This window comes from Lingula anatina, chromosome 3 (assembly GCF_051362555.1).
Source record: "Lingula anatina isolate TDL-2025a chromosome 3, LinAna3.0, whole genome shotgun sequence".
Taxonomy (NCBI): domain Eukaryota; kingdom Metazoa; phylum Brachiopoda; class Lingulata; order Lingulida; family Lingulidae; genus Lingula; species Lingula anatina.
Window position 1 is genome coordinate 4,963,271 of NC_141769.1, and position 23,686 is coordinate 4,986,956.

At 35.7% G+C, this 23,686-nt stretch overlaps 2 protein-coding genes and 1 long non-coding RNA gene across 4 annotated transcripts; 2 read left to right on the plus strand and 1 right to left on the minus strand.

The window, feature by feature from the left end:
- Positions 1–50: 50 nt before the first annotated feature.
- Positions 51–5,137, plus strand: LOC106180747 (palmitoyltransferase ZDHHC12-B). Its single transcript, XM_013564847.3, has 5 exons — positions 51–459; positions 906–1,039; positions 1,451–1,597; positions 2,289–2,455; positions 3,087–5,137. The coding sequence occupies exons 1-5, from the start codon at positions 333–335 to the stop codon at positions 3,415–3,417; spliced, it is 906 nt and encodes a 301-aa protein (XP_013420301.2). The 5' UTR covers positions 51–332; the 3' UTR covers positions 3,418–5,137.
- A 1,413-nt stretch (positions 5,138–6,550) lies between these two features.
- Positions 6,551–21,255, minus strand: LOC106180725 (kynurenine formamidase). Of its 2 annotated transcripts, XM_013564799.2 has the most exons (11): positions 21,125–21,255; positions 18,676–18,769; positions 16,092–16,193; positions 15,639–15,687; positions 15,179–15,264; positions 14,779–14,857; positions 14,141–14,244; positions 13,606–13,684; positions 8,822–8,951; positions 8,412–8,516; positions 6,551–7,935 (listed from the first exon to the last, which is right to left on the minus strand). In XM_013564799.2, the coding sequence occupies exons 1-11, from the start codon at positions 21,137–21,139 to the stop codon at positions 7,906–7,908; spliced, it is 873 nt and encodes a 290-aa protein (XP_013420253.2). In that variant the 5' UTR covers positions 21,140–21,255; the 3' UTR covers positions 6,551–7,905. The 2 variants fall into 2 exon arrangements, with proteins under 2 accessions (XP_013420253.2, XP_013420254.2); XM_013564800.2 differs by lacking the exons at positions 18,676–18,769; positions 21,125–21,255 and adding an exon at positions 18,242–18,411.
- Positions 21,256–22,509: 1,254 nt separating this feature from the next.
- Positions 22,510–23,639, plus strand: LOC106176792 (uncharacterized). The gene is made up of 2 exons (XR_001239787.3): positions 22,510–22,670; positions 23,195–23,639. It is a non-coding gene; the product is annotated as an uncharacterized LOC106176792 (long non-coding RNA).
- The last annotated feature ends 47 nt before the right edge of the window (positions 23,640–23,686 follow it).

Consider the following 23,686-nt stretch of genomic DNA (forward strand, 5'->3'; position numbering starts at 1 on the left):
CAAGTGTTTTAATGAAGACCCAGCTCTTTGAAAAAACTTAATAAAGCAAAATCTCGTAAAGTCTCGTATTTGTCAACATGGTGAACGGAAGTGAGAAATCTGTCAAATTTTTGTGCAAAAACGCGTGATTTTCATGATGTAGCTTGTGATTGTGCTTCTAAATTTGACAATTTGCAGATAAGTTCAGGGATTAATCTTACATATTGTTTAGAAAGGTGCTTGTTCGGTTATTAACCAAAGTGTCTGTGACGTTGTCACTGATTTCGCACTGCTGGCGGTGCTGTCAGCGTTACTGCTGTTGTTCCTTACAGACTCCGCTGAAGAAGATAAAAATGGGGGTTTGCTCATGTTTGTCAGCATTATGTAGGAGGATTCGATGTGGAACACATGTTCTCGTGCGACTCGCTCACACAGGGCTTTCTGTTGGGGTACCAGCTACGCTGATTTTCAAGGATTCCAGTAAGTTTATTTGCCATAACATCAACAGTTTAACGTAATAACACAACTGAAAACTACAACTTCTTATTCCTTCACACACTGTCAGAGTTAAATACATGTTAAATTTTGTTTAGCAGCTTTAATTTTGATTTAAAAAAATCCATCATTGCATCTACATGTAGGCGTGAATTATAAGAAAAATAAAGTAATCAGTGAACCGACGTGCACTTCAAAGGAAGATTCAAAAATAATTTTTAGAAAATGTTCTCTGAGATATTATCAAAAACTGTGTCAAATGTGTTCACTTAAACTGTAATCTTTTTAATTTGTTATTCATTTGTTTTGTAGACTGAGCACAAATGACATACACCTTTTATGTCTTCTAGAAGCTTGAAAACAGAAAAATGAAATTGTGAATGGCACCAGCTAGTAAAATTTTTTTTGTTTTTGTTTTTTTTTTATTGCAGTTTTACACAAATCTCTGATACTCCAAGAGGACCTAGCGTATGGGATAGGCTACCTACTGCTGCTTATGTTTTCACTTGCCATGTACTACACTGCTTGTTTTATGGATCCTGGATATGTGCCAGTGAACAGGAAGGTAGATAATAATAAATGAATACTTTATATGATATTATTATCATTTACAACTTTATTGTAAGCAAATGTACCACAGAAATGGTGATTATAATTGATAAACATGGATATTTAATAAATATATAAACAATATAAAGATATAATTTTGGATAACACGTCTAGAAAAAATCTAGAAAAAACAACAATTTTACACCACAATATCTTCTCTTTAAAGCAGTTACTATTTATTGTGTTTTTATCTTACTTTATTCCACTTGAACCTCAGCTTTGCAGTGAACTAGATTTTGATTTGTAATATAATAGCTCTTTTAATTGAAAGAAATCACTTTGATTCACACAATTGCTCATATGAATGAATAAATAAATTGACTGAATTAATGATATGTATTAAACTGGGCTGTCATTTATTTTCCAGAAGTCTCTAACCAGTACATCAGACCTGAGTTCAGATGAAGAAGAGGAAGATGATGTTGACAGTGCAGAGAACAGCACCATGTTAAAGATCTCTAAAGACAGTGAGGCCCCAGTCAAGCTAAGGAAGTGTGGATTTTGTAATATTGAGGTAAAAGAAAAGAAAGAAATGAAGAATGGATGAAGTGTGGATTGAAGTAAAATGGGAAATGATAGTTTTGAAAATATTGGCTGTTTATATCCCCTCCCTAAAAAGAAAAAAAGAAACAGGTATTACAAAGTACATGTATGTCAAAAAGTAGAATTTTATTTCTGCACAATCTGCAGATTAACTTTTTTCATGGAGCCATATGCTCTACTTCATTTTCTGTGCAAAAGCAACAGGTTGTGTCATAATTTCATAAATCGTGCATAACTTAATTATCTATATATCTATACAAAACAAAATGCACGAAGTCCAGTTCTTTTCAGTATCTATACAGCAGCTTGTCAAATGAAGTCCTGCTCATGTTTGAATTTTCATTTATTACAAATTATTGTTCCTTGCCATTGTTTATCATATCTTTCAGTCCTTATGAAGTGGCAAAAATAGCAATAATGCAATAACTTTCAGGGGTTTGTTAATATCTTGGGTACAGCATAATTTATAGCATAATACATTTTCAGTAATTTTAATCTTCAAAGACACTTACCTGTATTATTTTATGCAAACAGATCTTGACAGTGTTACAGCTGAGGAATTCATCAGCTGTCACGACTGAAAATGTTTATATGGAGATCCTTTTTGCAAAAGGTTGTATGAAGACATTTTTTATTTAAAATAAGCTAATTGATCTCTCCAGCAACCCATGCGAGCTCGGCACTGCGAAGACTGCGACAGGTGTGTGTACAAATACGACCATCACTGCCCCTGGCTGGAAACTTGTGTGGGAGAAAAGAATCACAAATACTTCTGGCTCTTCCTCTTCTCCAAGGCTGTCATCATATGGTGGACATTGTATATTGCTTGGTAAGGGGACTGGTCATATGGTCAGCTTAGGGTGCATTCAAATAGAACTTATTGTTCAGGCTTCTTGATAGTGTGCACTAACTCCACAGGAACCCTCCTTAAATGCAATCAGACAAACAGACTGACACACCTACTCTTGTTTCCAACATGCTGGTACGCATATAACCGCCAGCATTTTTGTTTGCTACTCAATGCCAGGAGGAGGTGTGTTAATCTGTTTATCTGATTGCATTCAGCAAGAGTCCCCGGGAGATAGTGTGCACAAGCCAGTATGATAGATTAATTGTGAATGCAACTTTATTGTCCAGGTTTAATTCACTCTCATGTAAGTGATGTTTTACCAGTGTGATGTCAAAACGATATTTATAAATTAAATATTAATGAAAGTTATATTTAATGATAACTTCCGTTGATGTTGATAACAATAATGACGGATCTTTAAAAATTCCCACGGCTCATGCATCTTGATACTAAAGTGCATCATCTGGTTGATGGTTAAAACCAACAGTATACACATCTTGAAATCCTTGTTAATCAAAATTTAAAATTATTATTTTATGTATTATTATTAAACTTTCTTTTATGTTACTACTGCTACTATGAAATTTTTAACTTCTTGTCGTAATTTTAGGAAAGCCATAGTGCACACGGATGAATGGAATGAATGGTTCAACCTCAATGTGCTGTTTGTTCTGGACATCCTAATCCTGATAGTGGGGGGTCTCACAGTGACCGGCCTGCTGACCTTCCACTCTTACTTAATGCTGACCAACATGACGACTTGGGAACTGGTCAGTCGAGAAAGAATCACCTACCTGCGTAACTTGGATGAGGAGCTGAACCCATTTCATCAAGGATATTGCCGTAATGCCATCACTTTCTTGTGCAACTGTCGCCTGACGCAGTGGGCCTCTCTCTATGCCAAGAAGCTACGAGAAGAGTTGCCCTCTGGTTTGGTGTGAAGGGTCAAGATTAGGGTCAAGAGTCAAAGGTGACATATATGTACTTTAAGGTCAAGATCATTTTACCTTTTATTGTAAGTGTATTTCTTATGAATGGTGCTAAATGAAGTAATTATATAAGACATCTTAATAACTTGTCTTTGTCAAGTGTTGTCAACAGTGTTGGAGTTGCTGTAGTGGTAAAGACCGTTTCACCACAGAACAAAATCATAACCTGTAAATCTAGTACCCCACACAAATTTCTAACTTTGTCAGGTGTGTACAGTATTCCTTTTAAGTTTTGGGGGCATTTGCACAACCTGAAGTCTTACTCTGAAATATTTTAGCCCCCAAGAGTTCCTACTTTTTTTGAAACTGTAAAATATTGGGTTATTTATATGAGCGTAGTAACAAATCTAGTCTTTTTGTGTGCAGCATCATATTTAGAGGTCAGCAGTTGTGTAAAGTTTTAACTATAAGTTTCAAATGGACCAATTTTACATCAGCGTGATCAGTCTGTGTCAAATGTACATGATAATCATGTAGTACATGTACCAAAGCAGAGAGAAGTTAGAATGCATTAGTATGACATATTGTATTTCTGTAAAGATATTTGCATGGTAAACCCACTTGTAGATTGAAAAACCTTGTAGTTAATTTTTGAAGGGATGACTATTAAAAGTTGCATTTAAGTGATAACATATTTTTAGTTATGGATCTCAAATGTCATACTTTTTTTTGTGCAATTTTGTTTTGATAGTAACAACGATAGAACTAGATACAGCTTTACTGATTGTTTTACGTACATGTACCTAGATGTTTATTTATCAAGAATTTAGTTTTTGTTACATTTTTATTGGGTAATTAATTTGTATTGGATATTCGAATTTACTGCTGTTCACTTACTAGAATGATACTTTTTTTTTGTACATAGAATAATTTCCTATTTCTCAGGTAAACTGTCTTTCAATTGTTATCAACAGTGTTCGAATAGAATAGATTAAAAGAGAGAGAAAGGAGGTCCACTATTGATAACAAAGACAGCATCAAAATAGAACAAATATCACATTATCAATCAATGAACATTTTCTGTTACAGAATATCATTTTGCAGACTGAACTGACATAGTGACATAATCACTTTATACAAGACATGTTTTACAACGTAACTTTCTATTAATTATATGGCTAGCCAGGTCAATGATGGGTAAGACATCAGTTTTATTTTTAAAAGAAATTTCAGTCAAAAGGGCTGACAGATTTTTATCTGGAAATATTTGGCCAATTAAATTTGTTTGACTTTAATACACCATATTTACAACTCTTGAACTACGTAAATGTTTATTAAACTTCATATTATTAGAACTGTCTCAAAATTGGGAGGAAAAGCAACAAATTTTACTTACAGTGTTCAGAATGAAATTTCAAAATTTTGATTTTAACTCCATTTGTGGTTTTTGAATGACTTAAAGAGACAAAAGTGTCTTTGGGCATGAAGAAAGGTGCCTTGAACATAATCAAAAAGTTTGCACCAATAAATTGTCATTAACTTGTCATTTAGTAGTTTAAAAGTTTTTGAAATTGAGTTTCAGATTATTCCTAGAGTAAGTGTAGTTATTTTATCATATTACAAATTCTCTACTGCTGCATGTTGGAAAGGATTGGTGTTTTATGCTGTGCATGAATGTGCCTCCATTATTAGAATAATTCCCAGTATTGTAATAAAAATACATTTGATTAAAGGACAACTCAGTGGGTTAGATTAATGTATAGAAGCAGGTTCTATGTAAAACTTTGATCAGATTTGTGTTTTGGGAGATTGTTTATTATTATATGAATAAGTCTGGGTCACAAAAGTCCTGTTAAGACAACTAGAATAAAGAATTAGAAAACGAAAACTATTTATCATGATTTCGGAGCACAGCCAGAAGTACTTCCGGCTCAAGGTCACGACCTCGATTTTCCCACGCTTACGACCAATCACAGCAGGCTTCAGTCAGAATGAGATAGACGTCACGACTACACAGCGAAACTTGTCAGGCATGTAAGTGCCGCCTGTCCATCTTTTCGGTACATGTACCGATCAAAAACAGAAAACGTAAAACCCAAAACGCTCTTATACACGTAACCAACTTTGTATGAGCACAGATATTGTCATTTATTGTGAACAGGATAATATGATAATCAGACACACTTGAGACCTGTGAAGCGCATACTCACGTGTCGAGGAGTAGTTTCGCCATTGCCTCGTATGTGAGTCCTAACTCAGCTTTAAGTGTCCTCCACCGCCCCACCTCCCTCCCAACATACACAGTCTGAGTGCTTCTTCGTCTGTCTCTAATTTTCTTTCGTATCTTTCGAACTGGAGTGGCTATTTTCTTTCGCCCCCTTTTGTCGCTCTCCTGTTCAGACTTGACGCGCGTCTGAGCCATGTTTGCTGTTTTGGCGCCAAATAGTAACATCCGGGTCTCAGCCGTAGTACTTCATTCATAGTAAACCGCGAGACTTAGCGAGAAATTGCGCGTTCTGAAGCCGTACTGTGAGGTGGTAGCTGAGTATTTAAGACGAGTCGTCTTTTATTATTAAATGGAACTTAAAAACGGTATTAGGTAGCTTCATTTTCTGAACGGTTTTGGATAGGATATACCTTGGTCATTATGGGGAAATTGGTGAGTTTTCCAGGAAAATTCATTTTCGTGCTATTTTAAGGGTTTAACGCGCTGAGACTGTCTTTAAAAATACATCTTTTGTCTTGTTTTCACTCAAAGGTATACTGTCCGCATTTCAAAATGCCCCAATGTCATTTTCTTTATAAAAAATATTATGCAAAGCTACTTTTTTTTTTCCAATTCATGACCTTAAAAGTTTAAGCACCTGAATTCAACATTACCTTCTGAGAGTACATTCATAGTGACATGATTGTCTAAGTGAATGGCTCATCATTTTGAACCAAATTATCTTATTAGAAGAAGCATGAAACATGGAATTCAAGTAGACGGAGCAAAGATTCATAAGTTAATTTGGTGGAAAATTCTAGATTGGATACTTTGAAGCAAGAAGTTATCTTTCATACATCCTTGGACTTGGACCGTCTATTTTATTGTTTTTTAATAACCCTGTGTTAAAAATATAAAATTATAATAATATAGTTCATATAATAGTAATAATAACCTTTATTGAGCACTAAATGTGTACATGGTTTGACATTTGCTGGATCACTTTTCTAAGAAGACTGACATGCTGAAAACTATTCAGAATGGTCGGACATTTGGACTGGCAGTAATGAAAAATTTGCCGGACCGAATGGATTTTTGTCGGACCAAAAATAACCCTATTCGTTTGAGTTAGATATTACCAGTATTATTAGGGTAGCTTACTTTGTTTGTGAATGTGATAGGTTTGAAATGGAAGGGAAAACACGCTTTGGGTCCTATACAATTTTATTAGTGAAGTGTGTCGAATGATGACTATAAATTCAAAATTGCAGCTCTTAAAACTCTTTTCGGTCCTTTGGACCCACCAAGTCCAATTTTTTACCAGTCCAGACAAATTTTGCCGGTGATGACCGATCGGACCGACAGTTTCAGCATGTCTGTGAAGAGTAGCATATATATATTATAAAGTTTATTTGGTATAAAACTGAGTCCCTGTGTTCTGAATGATGTCAAAAGTACAAGATGTAATGGCATTCATTAGGTGTGTGTGAGGGTTGCCTTCTAAAGTTACTCATCAGAAAATGAAAAAGGTACACATGAAAGATTGTTATTTTGACCGGCAATTTATTATAAATATCTGACTGAAACTGAATAAAGATACCTTTTGATTTGGAACTGAAGACGGTAGTTGAGTTATTTTTTTTAGCCTTGCATCACTCCCTGATAATTATTAATCTTTCAATAAATAAGTGAATTAATATATTAAAAATTTTAATAAAAATCATAATAATGAAAATAAAAACTTTAAAGAATTAAAAAAAAGTTTTTTTTTTTTTGCTTTTCAGCTGTTCTATCAATATTTCACTTAGTGCTTTTGCACAGAGTAACAAAGAGTATGGCACTTTCTAACACCATTCACTCATTTATCTAGTAAACCTGATATGTATATGTATATATATAAAATAGTATGATTAAAAGATTTTATGAGCTTTGAAGGCTATACATTTTATCAAGAATGCAATACCAAGAACACTTCATGTCATTATACACAGACAAAACATACCATAATGTTTTTTCATGTAATTTCTCTTAAAAACAATATATATATATATATATATATATATATATATATATATATATATATATATATATATTTTTTTTTTTTTTTTCTATTTTACTTTAATGCTTATTAGTCTCTATTACTAACAGAGAGGAAATTATGTCAAATACTACACACACAGTTAGTATTCCAACTACTTCACACAGACCCTTATTTTAATACAAGTTGTACTGCTTGGCTAAAACTTCCACTGGTCAGCACCTCTACCACTCAAGCTGTTCACGTTACACAAAAACTACTGAATTCCCATCATCTCAAGAAAGAGCTGAAAGACATAAGCATCCCAAATGACTTCACTCTACCAACAAAGTTCTTCTACTGTAATATATTTTAGAGACAAAACAATAACTTTCAGGGCCAAATATACGAAGAAAAAAATAAGATTTTTCAATGAACAGAGATTATTAGAGTTATCCTATTATAGTCTCAATGATTACTAAGCTAACTATTATGGTTAAACCTTCTAAAATAAGGGGCCATTCAGAATGAGTTAAGTGGACCTAGCTAGTGCAACCTAACTTCATAGGGACTCTTGCTGAATGCAACTAGATAAACAGGCCACCTAATTAGGTCAGCATAACTCATTCTGAATGGCCCCTAGCAATAATATTATGATTAAACATGCTTCTTATCTCCAACCTTCATATCTATGAACATATACAGTAACTTACCCCAAAATGACTTAAACACATTTACTTATAAACTATTCACACGAGAACACAAGCAAACGCATGAGCGTACCTGTGTGAGTTGGTATCGAGGTTCAGACAACTTCTCCACAACATCAAAGTGGTCCACGCCAGGGACATCTACAAACTGAGTGGCCATACCAGCCTCTTGTAATGCCTGCAATAGCATAACTGTTACAGCAAACAATGGACAAAAGTATCACATGAAAAAATTTTATATGCAAAAAATATAGCAAAATGTTCAATATTTAATGTTTAAGTTCAAATCTGAAAGCAAATTATTATGTACTAAACAAATTTTTCAAAATTTGTTTCACGAGAAAACGATTCAGCAATAGAGGTACATTTAATTATTTTTAAAATGCCTTAAATTGTAAGGCGCATTGAGATTTTTAATGGAATGTGCCACATAAGAATACATTATTATAGCTATTATTATTACAGGCACAGATTGTCACTCACTGTATGATACTCTTTGGCTTGCTTTCTGAACTCAGGGGAGTCGTGTTCTGCCACCAATACCACCACCTTACACTTCCTGCACGTGATGTCTGTCAGGTGATTCATTGGACTGTTAGTCCATGCTTCTTCACTAAATAAAACAAATTATAAAGTGATAAATATTTTATATTCATCAAGTCCAAAGCTGTTGTGTACAATACCTGCAAAGATTATAAATTAAAATCACATCATAAGTATAGGGATTGCACACCTGATAAGTTCTCATAATTATCAAATTTATCAATCATGCATTTTGTGCTGCATCAAGCACATCAATATTTTTCAAAAATCATCTATCACACCAATATTTTTCATTTCATCACTTTTGTCTTTATCTTGGCTTTAATCATGTGGTCAAAGATAATATCCAACCATGATATGATACAGTAATGACTCGGGTTTTTTTAGGTGGTAAAAATCTACCCTCTACCAGGGCGAGTGATAGATTTTTTACAGATATTCACAGATATGTCTCTAGCTAGATAGATGGTCATTTAGGGCTCAACTCACCCTTGTTATGTCCCTTTACATATACATATGAGATGAATGTCCCAAACTTATATAATTTAGAATGCTTAATTCAAGCGTGGGCTCGAAATAGGACATTACGTTTTAGACTTACTCAGTGGATAACGCAATTCAAAATTCCACGGTTCGTGTCAGATTTACGTAAGGTAGCGCAAAGAAAACCCAAGTCCACATAATGACCAGTTTAATGGTTTATTGGTTGACGATCTCTAACTACATGTTCTATACGTGAAGCCTCCAACTTCTAAGCCGTCTCCCATAGCTCCGTCGAGCGGTCACCTTCGAGTCTTCTTCAGTCTGCCCCCCAATATTATTTCTAGACGTCTTTTATACGCATTTCTTATCTATAGGTGGATTCTGTGCTGCAGTATTTGGCGGTACATACTAATTTTAATTATTCAAATTGCACACGTCCACTTAAGTTACACGACTACAGGTAAGGCCATAAAACGAGTCGAGTGCACAAGCAATCGACTCTAATCAAATTAATTTACATGTCTGGGAATTATATTTGTGAACACTACACGCCTTCCCTTTTTACCAGAAAAAAAAAACATTTTTTTTTTCATTTACCACGTTGGAGACATTCACTCTACATTATATTTACAACATATATACAAAGCGAAGCACGTTAATAAAAGAACACGTTACAGACAGGCCCGGAGGAAAACCAGAGATAAAACCCTTTAATTCATATCTTTCTTTGTCAATTTAGGGAAAAATAGCTCTGGAAACCGGGCAACTGAGCCCTTATATTTTAAAGTCTTTAAAATTGATTTGAGTCTTTTAGTATTTAGTCTTTCAATGGAATCATCGGCAAAACGGCGGGGTCCACCACTCTCGGCTGTAGGGTAACTTGGGTTCCAGGACGCAGGACTGATAGGTCTAATGGATCGAAGCGCTGGAAACCCTCAGCCTTGGATACGCGGCAGAAGGTGGGTCGGAGGCGATGACACAGGCACGGCGATGCAGGGACCATTCACTGTCACCTGAAACGAGACACAGGGGAAAATAAACTTTCTTCGTTATAATAAAGTTTCATCGTCTTTTTTTTTTTCATACTTAAACCTGCCTTCAGTTGTATCTACGTTCAACATACATCTGTCATTACTCCTTTTTTTAATATGCATATATCGTATAAGCATTAATTTTAGGGAAAAAATTCTAACCCATTTATTCCAGGGAAACAATTCCAATCACAAGCTCGCCACAATAATAATATTGATAATAAACAAAGTCAATCAGGGCTAATATGAAGAGGAAAAACACCACCTATCATCCCAGACAACAGGAAAACCCACAGTTAGACCTAATCAAGCTACCAGCACCATCACGACCGTATCAAGCTACCAGCGCCGTCTCGGCCTGCCTCATCAGCAACACCTGGCCATATGCTGCAGATAAAACTGTGTGAGCTACCAGTGCCGTCATGGTCTGTCTGCCAGCAGTATCCGGCCCATATTGCCAGCAAAACTCTGTATGTTTCCGAAGTCACAGGACACCCGTCGAATCGATCATCATGGCTGGTTACTCAAACAACAGCAAGATATTAGCAAGAAAAGAATATCTACCCAGTTCCCACAGAACACCGTTCTGCTACCTAACCCTTCGTGGGCAGGCATCAACATAAAAAATACCTGGTCTAAAATACCAGTCCCGACACTCCAACGTGGAGCATGGTACCCTTAAAGAAATTATCTGGTCCAACTTGCATTTATCCATTTGCGGACCTAAATTAACAAGCAGCCCTTACATCGCTAGGAACTCACCAGATCTTCCGCTCTTATTAACTTAGAGCAGGATAACCTTAAAAATAAAATACTGGGTCTCCAACCTCACTTCGAGGTAAACTAACCTGTTTTCACCACGCCATATGAGCCTCCTTCCTTCATTACCCGTCACGACGTTTAATTGTCCTCTCGCATAATATAAAAGTCTAAAAGTACACGTGTTTGTCTGTCTGTGTGTCCGTTTTTAATTACTGTCTGCCTACGCACGTGCCTTGCCTAAACCAGTTCGGTCCGGTTTATTTCGACACCCGTTTTTAATATTCCCATTATAGACCAAAGCTTTGATATTGCCTCTATATTCAAATTTGCCTAAGAACACGTTCCTTATCACCACGAATGCCGCTTCTTATCTATGTTACCAAATTCTGATGTAATCTCCAACTATTACATGTAATTCGATCGGCGCAATTAGCAAACACTTGAAGTTCTTTATCTTACGGCTTGCCTCTGTCGGCCCTTGCACGACAATATCGGCAATTATAATTAATAGCACAATAGCCTGTACATCTGAACGTTACAAATTTAAAAATCCGATCAAGACCATATCAACGTAACCCTTATTTTACTACGTAGAAATTTCGTCAATTACCGAATCAACGCAACAATAACCCGAAAACATGTTAAAATACAACAACGACACCAAAAGACGATATATACTACACTGTACCAACAACGCAAAACTTATCTTAATTTTTCCGCTACGCAATCCTGAATATATCAAGAAAAAGAACACGTCTACGACTGCCACGTAACACCAGTGCGTAGCTTTTTCCGAAAATTGCATTTTTTCATGCACTAACGATCTCTTGTGTCTTACAAAAAAAAGTAAGCAATCTGCCTAAACATTTCATGTGCCGTAATTACGTGAAATTTTGCGACTTACATACAAAATCGACTTAAAAACTGGAGGAGCCGTTTATTCCTCTCTTACTATCATAACATTTTACTTAAAATCGGCAAGTCACCCCTACTTTGCACTGAATTTGGAAAGTTTTTAATTAATCTTAACATGAACAGGCCCTCCCACGGCACGAAAAACCGTTAAAAACTAACAGAATTTTACACAAAATTCGAAATTAAAATACTTGTTACTGCAAGATATAAACAATAGTTCATACTTACCGGCCGGTAGGTGATACTGCCTGGCCGACCGATCTTCGCTGCGCGAAGACATACCCTTTCTATACCTCCCCGTCTGGCCATTTTGTGTCTAGTCAGGTCTTCCTTGTGCGCATTGGAACGTAAACTGGCGAAGCTCAGCCAAATATGTTATGTCCCTTTACATATACATATGAGATGAATGTCCCAAACTTATATAATTTAGAACGCTTAATTCAAGCGTGGGCTCGAAATAGGACATTACGTTTTAGACTTACTCAGTGGATAACGCAATTCAAAATTCCACGGTTCGTGTCAGATTTACGTAAGGTAGCGCAAAGAAAACCCAAGTCCACATAATGACCAGTTTAATGGTTTATTGGTTGACGATCTCTAACTACATGTTCTATACGTGAAGCCTCCAACTTCTAAGCCGTCTCCCATAGCTCCGTCGAGCGGTCACCTTCGAGTCTTCTTCAGTCTGCCCCCCAATATTATTTCTAGACGTCTTTTATACGCATTTCTTATCTATAGGTGGATTCTGTGCTGCAGTATTTGGCGGTACATACTAATTTTAATTATTCAAATTGCACACGTCCACTTAAGTTACACGACTACAGGTAAGGCCATAAAACGAGTCGAGTGCACAAGCAATCGACTCTAATCAAATTAATTTACATGTCTGGGAATTATATTTGTGAACACTACACCCTGTTGAGAAATCTCAAGGCTGATTACATGGCTGATAATTGTTTGCATAACTGCTCAGGCACTGCCACTTAGCAGGTCCAGTCTAAGTCTGCGTGACAGCAATCAAGACAGTTAATTACTCTGACTTCAATCACTTGCTCTTCTGTGACAGATAAAAAATTCTTAGACTGGTTGCGTAACAAGCAGTTATCACATCGTTGTGAAACTCAGCTCATGCAGAGCAAGTACAAAGCCTTTGGCGCGCGCGCAGAGATAATTGTTTCCACATGGGATTCCTCAACAGGGTGAGTTGAGCCCTAAATGACCATCTATCTAGCTAGAGACATATCTGTGAATATCTGAAAACAATCTATCACTCACCCTGGTAGATGGTAGTAAAAATCCATCAGATACATATTTTTTTAATCATAAAAATTATATTTCTATATAGCATCTGTGGTGCTTTTACTGCATAGAATTGAAGACAGGGTAACCTGTGTTTCAATTTTGTTGCTACCACTCAATAGGAATGTTCTAGTTTTAAGAAACTGTAAGAAATGTAGTTTATGTTAAATTCACAGTTTTCTCCCACTGAAAAGATGTCATTACTGTATATACTTAAATATTTGTGTTACTTACTCTGTCATTTTAAGAGGTTCGTTAACATATGTGGCAACAAGAGGGCGAAGATCAAAAATTCCAGACACAAGAAACACACCTACACAAATATAATGTGAAAGCATAAAACATACAAAATGTTCCAGTTAAATTTAAAACACCTTGATAGACACACACAGGACATTTAGTAAGTGTTCTAAAACAACACTCAAGCAAGCTTTATTAATCTTCTTTTGCTCCATACTCCTTAACATTTGACAAAAAAATTAAATCAAAGGATTTAAAGCAAACAACCATGCATGCTTATGGGTTAATGCCCAATATGATTTTCAATTTAAAATTTTTCTCTTGAATTATTTCCCCTTTTTAATTTATATTGTGTACCATCCATTAATTTTGATATTCAAAACTGTGTATTTTAGATGAAAACTTCTCTCCTACAACCCACTACTTTGTGTGCATGCGTGTGAATGCATGTTTTTTACACAACATTGAACATCTCTCACATATGATATTATAGATGTATGTGAAAATGTTCTGTACAATGTATAATTACCTTTAAGGAATCCAGGGCTCTCCATAAACTCCCCCATCCAGTCGACACTGAGCATCATTGCAGCCAAGTGGGCACCTGCACTGTGACCACAAATATATACTCCACTGGTAGCAGAAAAAGAAAATGTTAAACATAAATAACCATTATTCTTTTTAAAAATTTTAACACAAATACATGATAATGTCTATGTTACAACTAGGTTCAAGTAAACAAGTTGCTGACATTCGGGATAAACTGTGATGTTGAATGTGTAGGCAGATATGGAAGGTTCATTAAAAAAATCAGAAAAGTTACTATAATTTGAATAACTTCTTATGAAACCCTTATACAACCTTAAAAGTCAGACAAAAAGTTAGTTCTTTTCCTTGATATTATATTCAACACACAGGATAGTCTGATTAAAGACACCTCTGATAAATTACTGAGAATCGTTCACAGGTCTATCAACACTCAACAACCTGTAGGCATTCTGCCTGATGATGCTATTATTGTGACAAGAGCAAAAGGTACATAGCAAAAGGTACGATGCTGTTTTTGTTCCAAAGTAAGTGATTATTAGCACTATAACATCAGTAAATACAATTCTTTAGAACTATAAACAACTAATCTTATTGATAAAACTTTAAAAACTTTCTTACCTGGATTCTCTTTTCTTTGCCAAATACATGACTGATCCTAGAGCTTTCTTCACCTGGTTGATTATCTGACCCATATTCACTACAACCAATCAATAAAATCAGTCAGATGTAAATAAACAAAGAAATAAACAAAAATTTGATTTTTAAGATAATTTGACAATTAAATGTGTAAAAAGAAATAGTGTCTTCTACACTGTACTATGTGAAAACATCTGTAATGTTTTTGTCACATAAAATAATCATTAGATAAAAGGAAGGTAATAATTCATCTTTTATAAAAAAAAAATGATTAGATATTTTTTAATGAAAATAAAATGAATTACATAAAAATATGCATTAACACACTGCATATTATAAGTGTGCAAGAGTGTATTTGTGTGTGAGCATGTATGCCTCCTACCCTTTGGAGCAAGATCATAACCAACCACGGCCACAATGGCACCAGAACCAACAAATGTTTCTGCCATAAAACTGGATACAGACAGGCTGTTGGAAGAAGAAACAAAATAATATTTCAAACTAAAACAAAATTTAAAAACATGATTAAATAGTAGATTAATGGATTCATAAAATACTTGAATGTTTTAAAAGGTTAAGTAACTTGTAATGATGGAGTCAGCTAATCATAAATTCCTGTACACTGCTCTCTTTGCCAATACTGTATCTGCCCCCCTGCTTTTGTCATGACAGAGGCAGCTGATGGAAAAGTTGATAACAGTGATAACAGCAACAGACAACACATATTCATAAATCAATTCATTAATTTACTATGACATGATATGTGGAGATGGCAAGCAACTAAAACTGATGACTGATTGCTGGGGCTTCATACTCATCACCTCTTTGTTTTATTAATGTACCTCATATCCTGCCAATAGCCACCATGTATATACACAAAGATGGGGAGACCTATAATAAATAAATAAATAAATAAATAAATAAATAAATAAATAAATAAACAGCATAAGAAAGCAAAAAAAAAAAAAAAAAATTGAAACATATAGAACACAAGCCGTATTTCAGTCCTATGAATCCTGTAAGTTTGAAAATAATTAAAACTAATAACAAGGTTTTCCCTTTGTTGTGTATATAATGAAAAAATTCCAGGAAAGTGCATGACAACAGCTACAGCAGATGAAGTGATGGCTATGTGTCTAAACACACTTTGTCTGTCCATAAAAATGTATTAGAAAAAAAAACATCAAATTTCTTAAAAACTGACAGAACCAAGAGAATAAAGGCCTTCAAGATTCTACCCAACACCTAACATTTCTTGCTTTTCCAGAGATATCAGATTGTTCAAACTGTTATACCTTGTTTATTGCCACTTGGGTAGAAAACATCCACCTTCTGTTCCTCTGATTCTCCATATACAATGCTGCTATGCTCCAGATTCTGCCTTGCTCTCTCACTCCCTATCAATATTGAGGAAATAAATCCATGAACTGATATGTAAATATACAGACCCAATATGTAAGTGAAGAATATTTTATTTTAAGAGGTAAGTGTTGGAAATAAATACTTTCTTTTTAGAAAATGTGGATCACACATGAGAAATGTAAACAGGTATATGTGTAGCCAGGTGTGTTGGTTCAATTGGTCACCTTTTTCGAAGAATGTCTACATTATGTAATATGTGGTAATTTCTCTGAGCGTTTTTCTTTGGCTGGTTTGAGAAAGAGTAAAGAAGATCAGCATTTCAGAAGTATAAGTACATGTATCTATACTTTTGTATCTCTGCAACACCTAGTCAGAAGATTTTGAAGATTTTCCTTAGCTGGCCATAAGAACTTGGACAGCAATATGCCATAGTATTGTTGAGTTGTACCGGAATGGAGAGAAGCAAACTGCCATCGGCAGACATATAAGTGAATCCCATGGAACAAAGCCTGGTGCTTCAAAGGCATGCCCCGTCTGGTGGCACTACACTATGGCTACTAAGGCCGAGAAGACTGCTTGCTCCTACAGTTATGTCATAACAACCAGAAAGAAACCCTATCATGCTCTACAAAATGAGAGGCAAATTGCCATTCAAAAGTGTGCATCTAGAACACTAGTGAATGCCAGGCTAATTTCAGCCAGTTACCATGACAGGTGGCCCTGAAAGTGGCCTCAATGCCTGTGCCTGTAGTGGGACAGGAACCATTTGCATTCGCATGCACAACACTGAAACCATGTGCTTTTTACAGAAGAGATAAATAAATGTTCACTTCACTGCCGCGGTGGCCTATAAGAGTACTAAGGGTTCCAGAGGAACTTTATGAGGCTTGTGTCACCCCTACAGTGAATGGCAGCGGCAGCAATATCTGTGTATGCTGGATCCAAAACACCATTGGAGGGATTTGTCAGTTGCCTTCACCAACTAAAATACAGGAACATTTTAGAGTACAATAGCATACCATTTGCAAGAGGGCACTTTTGGGACACATATACCTTCCAAGATAACAAAGATTGAAGGGAAAAATTGAAGAAAATACGTTTCAAAAATTCCATGTAACTTGTAAATGTCAAGTCTGTGTTTACCTTAAGAGTACACAATTCAATTTACTCATACGCTTTGACTCCATTGTCTTAAAAATAATTGTATCTTTGTAACTCATAACACTGAAAAACATCACTAGCATAGAACAGATATATTCAAATCTGGTTTTCTTTTTATCAGTGGTAATGCTTACAAAAATAATCAGACAGTCTGGAAAAAAATAGGACAATATTGATATGATACATAAAAAACAACTAAGCATGTAAAGAAGGAAGGTGTTCTGATTGGCTTGAACTAAAACCTTATTATCAGTGTGTGACCGAGACCACACTCAGGTGTTAAGGTCACTGACAAGGTATCAGATTGTCGTGTGAAAAATGGACTGCAGTTCAAAGTCATCTATTTAACCTCTTTGTGGCACTTTTTAATATCATATTCGAAGTGTATTTATTTTATTTCTATATAAAAAGTCCTTAATGAACTGCCCACAGCAAGTTGAATAATTCATGAAAAAACACAATCCCTTCTATGAAATATGAACCACTCCCTTCCCTTCCCCCCCCCCCCCCCCCCCCCCCCCCCCCCACAGGAATGATAAGCACTTACAAGCCTCACAATGGGAGAAAAGGACTATAGCCAGTCAAGCTGTATCTACAGTAGGTCACCTTAGGACAGCCAGGTGAATGTGATACGAATCAGCGCTATATGCATTACACAACAAACACAGACTCTAAGTCATGTTCACTTTAACTTCAGCTAATACCAAACAAAAATCCATTTTATAAGTTAAGATATGCAGGATAACAGAAATCCATCAAGGGCTAGCATTAGACGGTAATGAGTTATTTGCAGAGTCTACTAGCTATAATGTACAATTAACCCTGGCTTGGGTGATTGAAAAGCAATGCGAAAGATAAACCTGGTAACCGTTAAGACTTATATTAGTCATTTCCAATCTTTTAAAGCAAAGCAAGACCAAACCTGAAGACACTGTTGCTTTGTGGTTTGGTACCACTTGTGTGGCATCCTTAAATCTGTGAGACCAGTTGCTGCTTTTATACATGTAATCCATGTTTCCTTTGCAAATATTCAGCTTTAAAGGCACATTTCATTACAATTATATTGCATAAATTCCTCACAAGATGTCGCTGGCTACAGCTGGCTGCTGATGATTCATGATAAGCCATCTGTGAAACCACTTTTCTGCATGTCTGATGGACTCAAAATCCACGGTCCATTAAATCAACTTGGGCTTTAACTTCTATCTTGAAAGCTTATGTTAAACATTCTTATACCTTTTCCTCCCCTGCAGTTCATATATATAAGGCGATTTGGGGAAAGAGTTGTCTATCCCTGGACAATAATATTTTGTCTCATAAAGGTCTAATATTTTATTTGTGCCTTAAATAATGTACCTTCTGTAAGAACCTGAACATGGTCTGGGACAGCTTTACTGGTTGTCTCGAATCTTTGGGTCCAACGACTGGGAGAATACTGGAGCTCCAATTCCTAAAAAAAAAGTGCTTATTGTAACATCTTATGATTAGATAGCAATAGGAATTAACTTATGATTTTTACCTTGTAATAGTCTTAACTAAAAGTGTAATGATAGAATTAAAAATGGAGTAGGGTCAGTGCAGGGGGGGAGGGGGGGGTTTGATTGATTTGAGGTACATAATGGGGTGAAATTGCTTTTTTTCCATCTTCGAATCTGGGTAAAGACAGTGCCCCTAGCCACCCTTACCAACCTTCCCAGTCTTTGATTTTTAACATTTTTCATAATTCTAATCAGTAGTGACTTTGATCAATGTCTTTTCTATTAAAGGTATCCGATCAGGTATTTTCCACCAAGTTTATTTATTTTTTAAAGTGGTTTTTAAGGTTTGACTAGGGATAGAAAAATAGTTATGCATGATATGCAGACACAGGAAAAGTTCCAAATGCCCATAGCACACCTTTAAAAATAGTCTGACAATTAAACTTTTACAATAATCTTCAAACTAAAGGTACAAACCAGAGATATTGACCAAAATCAACACATGAATGAATTAAGAAAAACAGAAAAATCAAACACTTACTTGTGTACTTGGTACAGTTGGGTGGTAATACTGTATTTCAGATACCCAGACTGCATTTGGTCACATACTACATAAATATATGCCAGGTGTAGTTCATGGTAACTACCAATAGGTGGCACTGCAGTTCAGGTGCTGCTGGTTCTCTCTTGGCTCTCTGCTCCTCCAAGTACAGAGCACAACAGCAAACAATTGCAGCAAAAAGATCATATTTTTGATAAGTAAATGTTGTTTTGCTTTATGCAATCGTCTGTTCAACTCCCAACTCTTGTGAACATTTGGCTCTGTAGAAAACTCACATCGACCATTTACGGGCTTGTTCCCAACGAAACTATCATACAGTACTATGTAGATCGCTGAATGACATGCTTCCTTCTGACATTAAGTAGAAAACAGAAAAGTTGATGATTATACAAGTACCTTGGAAACAAAAGGAGGCCTGCTAATCTGTGAATTTGACTTTTAGCTTGGGGGGAAGGTTGCAAAAGCGCCCGATTATGTCCTCTGCTTTGCTGGTTGGTTTAGGTACAGGGAGGGGCAGGGCGGTGTGGGAATGTTACATAAGAATAGACGACCTGATCATTTCAAATCCCATAGAGTTGTAATATACTACGTTGTAACAGCTTGAAAAGACATGCTCAGATAAACATGATAAGCCTATATATATGTTCCTGTCCATTGTTATGCCACACTAGCTGCGACCATACATTAAGATAAATAATTTCATTTATTAATGGTCTACCCAAGGTGTTAGGATAATGAAGCTGGTTGACCTGCTTTGATCTCTTTGTTCAATACATGCCTGTGCTTAAGATGTCTATGAGTATGACACCTAAATTTGTTAATACAGGACACAATTCCGATATTTCATGGTCCATGTCAGCTTTACGTAAAATCGTAAAAGAAGACATAAGGACACATAATTACCAGTTTAACTGTTTATTTGTTGACGCTCGCTAACTACATGTTCTACCTGAAGTCTCTAACTTTGGAAACCTCTCCCATAACTCGCGTCATTCTGCTTAGCTCTCCCAAATCATCTCTCAGTCTCCTCTCTCATATACAGTATTAATTCTGAAAGCTTATATATCCAATTTCTTATCTTAGGTGGATCCATATGCTGCACTAGTGTGCGGTGCATACACATCTTAATTATTCAAATTGCACAAGAACACTTGCATTAAATAATTACGTGTAAGGCCATATAATGAATCGAGTGCACAAGCAAGCAACTCCATTAAAATTAGTTTAAAATTAGTAGTAAGGGGTTAGCTTTGTTTACTGAACAAAAAGCCTCAACAAATAAACCGTTAAACTGGTCATTATGTGTCCTTGGGTTTTCTACAAGTGACTTTATGTAGACCTGACATGAACCGTGGAATCTCGGATTGCATTATGTGCATTATAAAAAAGTTCTCATTACATAAGTACAGTACACCGTACAGTACATGTACAAATCAAATTACATGTACAAGGTGGTTATAACTACTACACTACGTCTACAGCAACATGTGTCACACTAATACTACTACCATACACTACGTGGGCGTGGTTCAAGGTACAATTTGTGAATATTTGACATTATGATACAAAAAATATGTAGGTAATTATTAGTTCGTACGAACCATGCTCACACAGGTGTGCACTTCATTGGTGCACCTAGTAATTACAGTACACGTAATTACAGTTAAATTCGGAGAGAATTAAAGAACAAACATTAGCGGTTTAGACACCTTTTCCCATGTTAACTAGCCGCTTATTGTTGCAAGAAAGTATTAAATCCACTCACTTCGAGATTCATCATTTTGTTTTGGTAGGTGAGCTGTTATCGTAAGAAACACGTGCACTGCGTTATTAGCCTTGCACCAGTTAACTGGAGTCAAGGCCTTAACTGGCCTTGACCCAGATTTGCACTACCAACAAATTTTAGGCAAATCAGAAGTTTTGGACATAGTTTCGCCAAAAACATAAAAAGAATCAAACTCACGACAAATAATTTCACTAAAGTTAAAATATTCTATCATTATATTATACTTCATGTTTCAGGTGATTAATTGTAATCTGACAGAGATTTTTTAAACGAATCCCATATGTGATTTTGATGATTGGGTCTTTTTTGCCTCTGTGTGTGTGTGTGTGCGTGTGTGTGTGTGTGTTTGGTAGACAAGAATGGTTTTCTTTTTCTTTAGGTGCATTAACCAGGTTGATCAAGCAATGATCTGTGTGACTTTAGAGAATACGGAACCTATATATGCCACGTTGGGTCACTACATCTCGGTCAAACGGCGGTCACTAGGCCACGCACCGATCTTGTTCAGCTGCAAGCTGCATGTTAAAAGCGGCTAGTTTACTACTTATTGAATCTAACCAATGTTGGAAACAAGATTATTCGCTTACGCCAGAATAAATTTCCAGTATTAAATTCTATACTCGCATAGAGGATATATTTTCCGTGCAGTTAAAAAATTAACCCCCCAACCCTTTTAACAAACCAAGAAACAAGACACTTTATAATATTATACAATATCAATTTATTGCAAGAATAGAAATCAAAAATAACATTTATCTGTTCTCTTAACACATGTTCTAACATTTAAACAAACACTTTATAATCACCTAACATGGATATATATTATAACTTCAACAACTAAAAACAAAAAAGTTTATAGCTTCAAATCTTGTTGGGTTGTATGAAATGCCAAAGAATCATTTGCTTTCAGCTAAGTCTCCTTACTCAGCTTAATACTGCAGCTTTTATGATTATTCATGAAAAAATAAAATGAAATATCAAACAGAATATCAAATCATGATTCCATTATAATTGTTATATCTCTGCTAACAGCAGTCACTTCTTGTGCAAAAAAAATTACTATCCAAAATTTCAAGCACATCTCACATGGTTAAGGCTCAAGTCAAGACTTCACTCAGTCTATAGTCTGTATTGACCCATTAGAGCCTGCGTCATCAAAACAAACGGCAGCCATACTGGAGGGAGACCGGAATCGTCTGCTGCGCATGAACAAGCCATGTCTGTAGTTCACTTTTCGTTTTCTGTATTTTTTTCATATTTAACCTAGCAAAATGATGAATTACTGCAGGGTATTTGATCGAGAGAAGGTAACTTACTTTACAAGCGTTCACAGACTGCCTGCAGTGGTAAAAATCCATGGTGAAGGAACTAAAACCATAAACGGAGGAGAGACGGCGAGGTGGCTTTGAATCAAGACTCTTCGGAAAAGTAAAGGATAAAACTAATTTATTTTATAGCAAATAATGAAGAGCCAACTGTGCAGATTTACCATAAAAGAAAAAACAGTAGAACACCAAAGACCTAGGTGTGTACGTTTGGGGCGCACGTATATATTTAAAGTAGTGCCCAAAAAGTGTGGATGGAGAGTGTGTTAATTTGTTAAAACGTGTGGAAATACCCAGGCAGGGTTTCGACTTTTGTAATGAAGACTCACCTATTGCCTTGGGTGTAATTTGTTATCAGTTACGGTGCTCTCTAGATTTTATCGGCTGTCACCTACCTCTTTTATACCTGGTTAGCATTATTCCCAATTAGTGTCAAGGCTATATTTGTACTGTACACAGCTGAGCTGGGCCAATTAAATCAATTACCTGTATGAAGTGTATTTGGAAGTTAGTGGCTTAATTTTCGATTTGGTGTAGTGATAAGAGTAATTTTATTTTGCAAGTAAATTCTACCTCAGGTGTAATTGACATATAACTTTAATAACCTTATGAAATAATTTTGCACTTTCCTCTGTAAAAATGTTAAATTCTGCTCCTTTCAACTGTAATGTTGTAAGTTATAATATGAATAAAAATCACTATTGTTATCTTTCTATTAATTTAGATTTACATGTAGGAAATTGATCAGGCATTTCCCACCAAGCCACACTGATTGGGTGCAAGTAAATTATTAAAAAAAAAAAAAAAAAACGGAAGCTTTTGATGACAGGTACAAAAGGCAGCTAGATGACATACAAGGTAGAAGAAGCAAAAAAAATTCCTAGATCTCTGTGACCAGCTGAGGAGACAGGATCTGAACATCAGGAGAGTGAAATCCAGTGCATGACAGGAGTTATTTAATTGAAGCGACACTCAGAACTCAGCATTTCATGTTCACTTTTATTCATACAAAATGTGCACTTTTCCTTTATGTTTAAGCAAATGGTTGCAGAAATCAATTCATGAACTGAATTATTATTTTACATTGGACATCATAAATACATGATTGTGAAAAATGCCTTGCTTCTGTGAATGACTGAATAATAATAAAATCCTAACAATGTTGCTTATATGAATGGTTGCATTCATGGTGAATATTAAACTCTCTCAAACAACA

Excerpts from the sequence above, each read along its gene's own strand:
- LOC106180725 (XM_013564799.2), bottom strand. Across the intron at positions 15,265-15,638 it reads GGCTATTGGCAGGATATGAG|CCTGTCTGTATCCAGTTTTA; the intron begins GTACATTAATAA and ends TTCTTCCAACAG. Across the intron at positions 14,245-14,778 it reads GCAAAGAAAAGAGAATCCAG|TGGAGTATATATTTGTGGTC; the intron begins GTAAGAAAGTTT and ends TTCTGCTACCAG.
- LOC106180747 (XM_013564847.3), top strand. The coding sequence starts at position 333 with ATGGGGGTTTGCTCATGTTTGTCAGCATTATGTAGGAGGATTCGATGT. Across the intron at positions 1,040-1,450 it reads ATGTGCCAGTGAACAGGAAG|AAGTCTCTAACCAGTACATC; the intron begins GTAGATAATAAT and ends TTTATTTTCCAG. Across the intron at positions 2,456-3,086 it reads TGGACATTGTATATTGCTTG|GAAAGCCATAGTGCACACGG; the intron begins GTAAGGGGACTG and ends TCGTAATTTTAG.